The sequence below is a fragment of the Aspergillus aculeatus genome (assembly GCF_001890905.1).
Source record: "Aspergillus aculeatus ATCC 16872 unplaced genomic scaffold ASPACscaffold_4, whole genome shotgun sequence".
In the NCBI taxonomy this organism is placed as follows: domain Eukaryota; kingdom Fungi; phylum Ascomycota; class Eurotiomycetes; order Eurotiales; family Aspergillaceae; genus Aspergillus; species Aspergillus aculeatus.
The window spans coordinates 1858783-1868317 of record NW_017962979.1 but is presented as its reverse complement, the minus strand read 5'-3'; the positions used below and the strand labels follow the sequence as shown (position 1 = coordinate 1868317).

Genomic DNA, 9535 nt, shown 5'->3' with positions numbered 1-9535 from the left:
CGTTGCCAGACTGGCCGTCTGCTTCCAAGGGTGGTATCGGAAGTACTGGTGACCCCTCCAAGAAGGCTTTTTCCGTCCCCTCCCTTCCCCTTTCCATACATAGTCGTGTGATCGTTTCAGCTCAGAGTGTCAATTCTGCTATGCCATTGAGGCAAAGCGCCGAGGTCTCAGCTATCATTGAGCATTGACAATGTGTATTGCAGAAACAAACGGACGATCTTCGTTCAGTATCCGACAGGCTGGATGGTGTATTTCAGGCTTTCTCTGCCAATGATTTTGGTTCTGGTCCTCATCAGCACCAAGCCTGACGCTGGGTATCGGGCTGAACGGGCTTTCCCACCATCCGTACATTAGTACGGGCAATGGAGTCCCGCATCCCAATACTTCGCTCAGCTCACACATAAAAGGCAGGATACGCACTTTTCCGGCGGGTTCAAGGAGATTTCCAACGCGTTATTTTCGGCTGCCACATCGATTCACTTTCATCCAAATTCGAAACGCACTATATATGTCTCTTCTTTTTGGGATCCCAGTGTACAAAGCCGTACCGGTTGACCGGGCACACCCGCTGTCATCCCTTGTTGACCCGGACCACTTCGGAGAATAAGACCTGCTCAAATCTGCCACAGGCTTGAAACATCAAAATGACGCACGTAACCTGGTACCACATTCGTGAGTGTTGCATCAGGAGCTAATCCTTATTTGTCTTCAAGGAGTCCCGACTCGCAGACAGAGGACCTGGATGACAAGTTTCTTCAGCTCATCACAGTCCATGATCGCGATTTCCAGAGATACTCCATCGAACACAAAATCTATTTTCAGCCGGTGGACGATGTATAATCATGGACCTTCGCCGCAAATCCGTGCGTCACTGACCTCGAAAATCCTAGGATGAAGTGGAACGTCTCGAACTTCAACACCAAGTCTTCAACAAGGCATTTGACGACCGGCTCATCTTCCCACCCCTGCCGAGCGACAACCCCAAAAAGATTCTCGATTGCGGCCACGGTACAGGAGCTTGGGCGGTCGAAGTAGCGGAGCAATATCCACAATGCGAGGTCGGGCCACATACAACACCTCCGACACTCAGTTTCGCTAACCACTGTGTGAAGGTCATTGGGGTCGACATATCGCCCCAGATGAGCCCTGATTATGCTCCGGACAATCTATGGTTTCAGGTACGACTCCTATCCCTGGGTCTGGAGAAAAGTCATTCGGCATACCAGTCGATGAGAATCCTTCTTCCGTCTAATGTAGTTTTTTTTTTTTTTTTTTTTTTTTTTTTTTTGGCTTGTGTACCAGATACCTTCCCATGGCGTTTGCGTCAGAAAATGCTGATGAAATGCGTTTAGGTCGACGATCTGAATCGCCCCTTTACCTTTCCGTCGAATCATTTCGATCTCGTTCATTCGAGGATGCAAGCGACAGGCATCGATCGAGCCAGATGGCTGTCTTATATTTGGGATATCAAGAGGTCTGGCATGTGGCGAAACGGTCATCAAATCGTTGATTTCTTTTTTGACGCCATAAGCTGACTTATGTGAGAGAACTAGAGTTCTGAAGCCGGGTGGCTGGGTCCAGATGGTGGAGATGTACTTCAATGTGCAATCAGACAATGGGTCCCTCACCGAGGATCATGCGTTGAGACAATGGAGCACCAAGTTCATGCAGTCGTTGAATGATACAAAGGACCTTCGTGTAGGAACGCGCTTGAGAGACCTTATGGTGGCAGCAGGAATGGACCAGGTGGACGTAAAAATGATCCCTCTTCCTCTCTCTGGGTGGTCCAGTGGTAAATCTTCCAATGCATGAGAGTCGTATATCATGGAACTGATACCGGTCTAGATCCAAGAGCACGAGACATAGGTGCAGCCAACCTCGAATGTACCAAACAGCTGCTGTCAGCATTGGCATTGTATCCGATGACTCAACGTCTGAGAATGCCTTATGAAGAGTTTCAGCGAATGATTTCCAGAGCACAGGAAGAAGCAGGAAGACCGGGCCTGAAAGCCTACTTTCCACTGTAAGTAGCCCGTTTCCACTGCGCTGTCAGTTGGGCGCTGACGACTTAGGTATGTTTGCATTGGGAGAAAGCCTCGGTAGACGATTCGGAGTTTCAGCCGTGACGTTTGTCAATGATTCTGCTCTGGTCCGGAGTTGGTCTCAAGCCGCTTGTTGTACTCGAGTTTCCATGAACGGACGGGTCATGAGGGGCAAGCCTTCACTGTTCGCTCAGACAAATTGATACTGGTTCTAGATAAGCAGTTGAATAGAAGACTCGAGATTGAATTCGCCCGTGCTTTTATCTCCTAATTTGAGTTGGGGGCTGGTCGTGGGGTCTTGACATGATCGCGAGCGAGCACCACGTCGATCTCTTTGGCGCAGGTAAAGAGCCGACTATCTATCATAGGTATTGGTCTATGACAGGGGACAGCTCTTACAAGGCCCTTGTGAGCCTGTGGTGTAGCGTGCTGATCGAATACAGGTACACGCTCATACGACGGGATTCGTTGTTGAATACACACCCCAATGGCCTTTCTTGTTCAACTCGACTCGAAGAAAACGCAAGCAGTGTGCATAAAGTCTGCTACTGCGAGATGATCTCGGTTTTCTGCGACTTTGCTGGCCATAATTGCGCGAAGGGTCTGTGACAAGTATGGGCTGGCAAAACCAACCAGCTTGCAAGATTGCACGAAGTCCATGAAGATAGAAGGACATTGATGACGCACTATCTTGAAGTGCGCCATAGGAGTCCGCAAAAACAGCGGACCTGATTTGAATCATATTGATTCTTAGACGAAAGAATGACAATGGGATTGCAACCGAGATAAGGGAGAAGTTCAGGCAAGGGAGGAAGCAAAGTCAGCGAGGGAAAAGGGAAGGTTCGTGGACTGTTTGGCGCTTCGGGTACGGAACTTGGAACCAGACACACGGGATCGCCTCGCTGGTTTGAGGAGTCGAAATGTGCACTTAACCAAACACCTCCCACAACATTGACAGGTCTATCTGCTCGTCCGCATACCCCGCGACCCACCTTGTCATTGATGCGATTAGTGGCTCAACTGCCCTTGGGAACTCGATTAAGATGCTGAGTGTTCAAGCTCGTTCTCAGGCAAGTTATAAATGGCTGATCAGGGCTTAATCACAGCCTAGCAACAATAGTTTCCACGAAGAACAGGATGGCTAGGTGAACTCTCCAGCCTGCTTACTCACTCCTGACTATACTCGTGCTTCCAGAGCTCAGATCAAAGCGAGACTTTACACCAATCGATCGAATGGTGTCAACTGTTCTTGTGACTCAATCTCCAAGTTTTCTATGTGCCTACGTACAATACATTACCGTGCTCGATCGAAGCTGCGAAGCTGCCTGAGCATTATTGGGCGGCTCAATGCACTTTAAATCGCGGCCAAGGAACCAATTGTTCGCACAAGTCGTTGCGCCGGGTCTATGAGACCGTTATCGGTTTCTTTTGTTCCAATAAGTTTCGCTCGGCTCCGGTACTCCTGAACTGCAACGTCAAAACATACAATTGATAGAATAGATGCAGTAGAAGCCTTGCATACTGGGCAGTGCAGCTCCAATGGATGTCATGAAATAGCTTCGACGGGAATATGATACATCAGGGGTGGAGATGCGCTCACTGTGCAAAAGGGGAAGTTCTTGTCTGCGCACAGAGTCAAACTGATATAATTTCTGCACTCCATACCGTACATACGTAGTGTGACAATGTAACCAAGTTGAATATGGCAGACGAGCTGATGTTCACAAATATTGAGCCTCGATCGATCGTTCTAGGCGCTCCGGAGCCACTATCTTGATGCCTTGTGTTGGCCTGGGGTTTCTGGCCACCAGCACTACCTAAACCGGTAAGTGCCCGCGGGGCGGAAGCGCCTCAGAAAAAGTTGGCCGCCAATTCGATCATCAATCATTCTTTGCATCGAATTGCAGATCCATCCAGAGTCTTCCTCCCTGGTTGTCGCAATTAGGACTCAACATGCCCTCCACATACAAGAGAGATAAGCCGTGGGATACGGATGATATCGACAAATGGAAGGTTGGTGCAATGATCCCATACCAAAAAAAAAAAAAAAAAAAGAAAAGATTTTTCGAGATGTACTGGCGACAAAAACGCATGCTAACCTTGCAAATCTGCGACCAGGTCGAACCTTTCAACGCCGAAGACAATGTCGCCGGTAGTTTCGCCGAGGAATCCTCGTTTGCGACTCTGTTCCCCAAGTACCGCGAACAATATCTCAAGGAGGCCTGGCCCCTCGTGACGAGATCCCTGGAGAAATATGGCATTGCTTGTACCCTCGATTTGGTCGAGGGTAGCATGACGGTCAAGACGACGCGGAAGACCTTTGATCCTGCTGCCATTCTCAAGGCGCGCGATTTGATCAAGCTTCTGTCTAGAAGTGTCCCGGTGCAACAGGTAGGCAATATTCCTGTCGCCGACGCTACATCCAAAAAGAAACTTCTCGCTGATTGACATTATCCTCCAGGCCCTGAAGATTCTCGACGACGAAGTCGCATGCGACGTTATCAAGATCCGCAACCAAGTCCGCAACAAGGAGCGCTTCGTCAAGCGCCGCCAACGTATCCTCGGACCCGGCGGCTCCACCCTCAAGGCGCTCGAGCTCCTCACCGGCACCTACATCCTGGTGCAGGGTAACACGGTCGCCGCGATGGGACCCTACAAGGGGCTGAAGGAAGTGCGCAAGGTCATCAACGACTGCATGGCCAACATCCACCCGATCTACCACATCAAGGAGCTCATGATCAAGCGCGAACTGGCCAAGGATCCCTCGTTGGCGGAAGAGTCGTGGGACCGGTTCCTGCCCAACTTCAAGAAGCGCACCCTGTCGAAGCGTCGCATGCCGTTCAAGGTCACGGACAAGACGAAGAAGGTGTACACGCCTTTCCCCCCGGCCCCGGAGAAGAGCAAGGTGGATCTGCAGATCGAGTCCGGCGAGTACTTCCTCTCCAAGGAGGCCAAGGACCGGGCGCAGAAGGAGGAGATCATGGAGAGACAGCGGGTGAAGCGGGAGGAGAAGATGAAGGAGCGCGAGAAGGCGTTCGTGGCGCCCGAGGAGCTCGAGGCGGCCGAGAAGGCCAAGAAGGAAAAGAAGGAGAAGAAGGAGAAGAAGAAGCGGAAGCGCGAATCGGAGGCTGCGGAGCTGGAGGCGGACGCCGACGCCTCGGACCGGAAGGAAAAGAAGAAGAAGAAGAAGAAGAGCAAGTCGAAGGAAGAGACGTCCGATGGCGAGGCTTAATTTGTCCTGTCGTCTCGTGGGGTCTTTTTGCTCGGTGGTTCTTTTCTTCTTCTTGTCAGGGGATTCCCCCTTCGTGTGTGTGGACTTTCGTAATATGGCGCTTAGGCATAGCATGGGCTGGAGTTAATTATATGTTTCTTGACTCCCTTCTATCTTTTGTGAGCCAGGAGGGAAGGGATATCAAAAGCTTGAATTGAATGGATTGGTTACAGTGGATTGTATTCGTATCGAAGGTTAGGTCTGTCACATACGGAGGTAGCGTCACAGACCCTGAATTCCCATAGGAGTGAGCTTGTCCAGAAAGTTCAAACGTCCCTCCGTCCAGACGCTACTGCTATTCTCGACATTGTTCTCCAGCCTGACATATGCTATACTATCCCGTAAACTCCTTGCCCAAAAACCACACCCACTCCCAAATCCCTCGCCCCCCCTCCCTCCTTTCCCAGCAGAAAACAATCACCCATCCAAATCCCGTACATAGGTCACCCCCGTCGCCGGATCCTCGTACTCGCGATGCACGCGCCTCGACCCATCCGCCCGCTCCTCCACCTCCCGCAACTGATACCCGCCCCCGGCCGTCGACGTCTCCTGCCGCCAGCGATGCGACACCATTGGATCCTCCCTCGGAGCGGAGTCCTGGACGGAGACATGGTCCGCGAGGAGGTTTTCATCGGCCTCGTCTGCTGGCATGGCGGCGCTGCGGACGGCGCGGGCGCCATAGTCGGTTGTGGCGTCGTCGTCCGGGGCGGCGGTGGTGTTATGGGCGATGGCGTCGTCTTCGGCGTCCATGTCGGCTATGAGGTTGTAGATGGGGCTTGTTTCGGTCATTTTGTAGTGTTTTCTCTTATTATTGTGGGGGTTGGTTTGTTTTGGGGTTGGGGATGTTGTTGGTGTAGGGTGATGACGTTCCGGGTGGGTAGTGATATATAGTAGCTAGTGCAGGACTGGCAAAGGAAATTAGGCGCGAGAGGTTGCAATTTACTGCTGTATAAGTCACTGATTCATTGAATAGGGGAGATTGTTGAGTTCACACCTCTGAGTTCAGTATACTATTTGTACGAGGAGCTGTACCTGGGTCTGTCGAGCAAGCAGCTTCACGTCATGTTGCCACCCACCATCGGTTCATCTTGATGTAATCGTTCTCGGAACTTATTGATTGGCTATTGCTCCGTGAGATATGTGTTACCACTGAATAATACGAGATAAGAAGGAGTTTAATTTGCTTAATGTCAGAGACCAAGAGCTTGAATGCTTATATCTCTCGTTGTTGAAAAGCATTGAGCTTGTCAGTTCGCGGCGGAGCCAGTCTGAACAAGGCTTGTAGTATTACCATGGATCTATATACTACGAATAATGGCAGGACCACCTTCTGCTAAGAACGATATAGAATGACCATTTTAAAAGCACGTATAATCAATGACAGCTATTATCGTCTATTGACTCATTAGTGTATTCACAGTAAGCGCGGACCTTCTGCGAGGGCAACAGTAGCACAACCCGAAAGCTAGTATTGGAGAGGCACTTCCTCACCTAGCTTGTCCAGCAAGTATTGAATAATTGAACCGAGAGAGTAGGCCGGTTCTTTCATCTGGAGAATGCGGGGTCTAGTGACTTGAACACCATGCTCTGGATCAGCGAGGAATGTCAGCAACTAATTTGACAAGTCTCCGGTCCAATGTGTGGCAGACTTCTGTCAATGAACCATTAGCTATTGTATCCATTCATGGATAGTGAAAACAAACAATCACGTACTCATCGCTAGACCTAAATCCCAATTTTCTTCTCAATATACTAGCCCGATCCACGACCAGAGACCGACACAAAACCGACTTGCATTATTTACATTCCTCCCGAAATGCAATTTTATGCCGCAACAACATCCAAAGAATGGTCCAGACACCCCCGAGCAAGTATTTAGCAAGGAGGCCCTTTCGACACAGCCCAAAAGACCCTCCCTCTCCTCCTCTCTGCTCGTTTTCTCTGAATCCTGTCATCAAGGTCTTATGCAATAGCACCACCATGTGCCCCCACCGACTCCTACACATTCCAAGACATCTCACCACCCACCACCACAGACAACCAGACCAGAAATCACCGGCCGCCCGACAGCCATGAGGGTCAGCTCGCCCTTCAAATCCTCGCCCAGCAAGGCGAAACAATCCCGCTTTAATAATGAGGACGGCTGCTTTGTGCATCGTCTCCCGGAGACACCACCAAACCCGGTACGGAACTACTATATACATTCTACAACTCACTGTGTTACTTCGCTATTCAACAAAAATCTACCCTTCTTAGACAAGACATCTCACCGTTTCCTGACAAGAAGACACTAACCCGTAAGGTAACTCAGCCCCCGGGTCGCAAACGATTCAGCCCCATCAAGACCAAAACGTCCAAGAAACAGCTCGCCCAGCAACAACACCCCCTGTGTCCCACCCCAGCGGCAGCAGCAATCACACAACCCCGATCCCGAAAGAGCAGCAGCTCGTACAGAAAACCCCTCTTAAGCCACCAACAGTCGCGGACGGCGTCCAGTTCCACGACCCACCACCATAGGATCTACCTACCGGAGAGCATTTCATTTACTCGCCAGCGGCGAAACACGCTGTGCGCTGAGGACGAGGACGAGGACGAGGACGATAATGATGAAGAACAAACAGAAGGGGAGCCGTCGCCGTGCGTGGAGATCGTCTCCCGCAAAGTCACGGCCAAAAAGCTCGGGCTGGCGTCGCGGGTGAGGCGGCGGCTGCAGTTTGCGACGGCGGCGTCGGCGATGAGTAGTCCAAAGGGGTGGATGGCGCCAAGCAAGAGGAAGAAGAAAGATGGGAAAGAGTCGATGCGTAAAGGGTTTCAGAGGTTGGGCACGGCGGAAGGGTCGCCGGAGGATGTGTTTCGCGATTATCAGAGGGAAGGGTTGGTTTGTGGGTCGTGATCTTGGTGCGTTTGTGGTTTGGAGGTTGTGGGTTGATGATGTGTATACTATGGTGGGAAGTGTACTGATAGATAATGAACGATGTATGAGTATGATGTCCAGTATTCTAGTCGGAGTACGAATACTTTCTAGAGCAGCGAAGCAGAGCCCCAGCAACGCTTGACCGTACTGTCTGCTCGACTCCAGCTCTCGTTGATCCGTTGATTCACATCCGCCGTGCCAAGGAATTCATGGTGGAGCCCGTTGCAAGTAATGTGCTTCATCTTTCCACCGTCCATGTCGTACAGTGCCCACACGGTGACCTTGATCACATCTCCGGCTTGTGCCTTGTACCCGTGGACAGCGCGGTCTGTGGCCTGGCAGTAGCGAAAATATGTCTCCATCACGAAGAAAATGTGCCCTTGGTCAACCATGACCAGTATGGGGACGACGGTCTCCTCCGCGGTGGCATGAAGTACAGCATAGTGATTCATGATGCCTTCGGACCCCACGAGGGTTCCCACCTCCGGGTCGGGAATGACAAGACGGACATCTGGGTGGTAGAAGGAGTGTTGTTTCCGGTAGTCTTTGGCATTGAAGGCCCGAATGTACTCGAGAAACTGCCTGAGCGATAGAGATGCCATGATTCAGTCTGAAGGTGCGATTCGGGAGAGTATAAATGGCAAAGAAGATCTGTTAAGAGTTATGCTACCCCTAAGTTGCTGGTGAGAGTCGATCTTGGATCATCTTTATACTCAGCTGCCAAGTTGGTGCCTGTAATTTCATACGTATATTGATTGCGTGGACGACGCGGGGTTCGCCTCGGTTTGTGGTGTTGCATTGAACGTCGGCTCCATGATGTCCCCTCCACCTGCCGGGACCAACAGGTGAGGGCAGTAGATGATCATCCCGACCAACGAACATACAGTTCAGTCCATTCGGATAAGGTGTTTCTTTTAAGCTGCAAGCATCGGAAGAAGTGCCCTCGCGCGGGAGTGCCAGTCTGAGAGAGTCAGAGATAAATCATGGCCTTGTGTGTTCATGCTTGGAGTAGGGAAGAGATGACAGCACCCACTGCTCCTCCATGAAGCCCGTCCCACTAGTCAGTTCGTGAGGAAGTTTCAAGCTTGGCGTTGTTGCTGACATCGGGCAATTACTGTCAGGTCCTTAGAATAATTAGTAAATTCTCATGTAGTTACTCTAGGTTAGGCGAAGGCTCTAGGCTTTTAATCTCGGATTCTTGTGCCGTGTCTGCGCCAGTGTAGCCAGTGTGGCCAGTGTAGCCAGTGTAGTCAGTGTATTTGGGAAGAAAAAGACGGCGGGACGGAAAGGAGCTGAGTGAAAAGCTGA

General features: G+C 50.9%; 4 protein-coding genes across 4 annotated transcripts; 3 read left to right on the top strand and 1 right to left on the bottom strand.

Moving 5' to 3' along the window:
* Positions 1-644: 644 nt before the first annotated feature.
* ASPACDRAFT_58761 (class I SAM-dependent methyltransferase) lies at positions 645-2027 on the top strand (the record flags this gene model as incomplete). The annotated part of the gene is made up of 6 exons (XM_020203385.1): positions 645-661; positions 714-834; positions 891-1178; positions 1353-1474; positions 1554-1792; positions 1846-2027. 6 exons carry the CDS (start codon positions 645-647, stop codon positions 2025-2027), a joined length of 969 nt encoding a protein of 322 aa, XP_020058784.1.
* Positions 2028-3962: 1935 nt separating this feature from the next.
* On the top strand, positions 3963-5415 carry ASPACDRAFT_76828 (KRR1 small subunit processome component). The gene is made up of 3 exons (XM_020204801.1): positions 3963-4055; positions 4161-4433; positions 4504-5415. Exons 1-3 carry the CDS (start codon positions 3996-3998, stop codon positions 5272-5274), a joined length of 1104 nt encoding a protein of 367 aa, XP_020058783.1. The 5' UTR covers positions 3963-3995; the 3' UTR covers positions 5275-5415.
* A 1970-nt stretch (positions 5416-7385) lies between these two features.
* ASPACDRAFT_41271 (uncharacterized protein) lies at positions 7386-8206 on the top strand (the record flags this gene model as incomplete). The annotated part of the gene is made up of 2 exons (XM_020200921.1): positions 7386-7496; positions 7625-8206. The coding sequence occupies 2 exons, from the start codon at positions 7386-7388 to the stop codon at positions 8204-8206; spliced, it is 693 nt and encodes a 230-aa protein (XP_020058782.1).
* Positions 8205-9307, bottom strand: ASPACDRAFT_76827 (nuclear transport factor 2 family protein). The gene is made up of 2 exons (XM_020204800.1): positions 9257-9307; positions 8205-9188 (listed from the first exon to the last, which is right to left on the bottom strand). The coding sequence occupies exon 2, from the start codon at positions 8827-8829 to the stop codon at positions 8335-8337; it is 495 nt and encodes a 164-aa protein (XP_020058781.1). The 5' UTR covers positions 8830-9188; positions 9257-9307; the 3' UTR covers positions 8205-8334.
* Positions 9308-9535: the final 228 nt, after the last annotated feature.

Excerpts from the sequence above, each read along its gene's own strand:
- ASPACDRAFT_76828 (XM_020204801.1), top strand. The coding sequence starts at position 3,996 with ATGCCCTCCACATACAAGAGAGATAAGCCGTGGGATACGGATGATATC. Across the intron at positions 4,056-4,160 it reads ATGATATCGACAAATGGAAG|GTCGAACCTTTCAACGCCGA; the intron begins GTTGGTGCAATG and ends ATCTGCGACCAG. Across the intron at positions 4,434-4,503 it reads GAAGTGTCCCGGTGCAACAG|GCCCTGAAGATTCTCGACGA; the intron begins GTAGGCAATATT and ends ATTATCCTCCAG.
- ASPACDRAFT_76827 (XM_020204800.1), bottom strand. The coding sequence starts at position 8,829 with ATGGCATCTCTATCGCTCAGGCAGTTTCTCGAGTACATTCGGGCCTTC.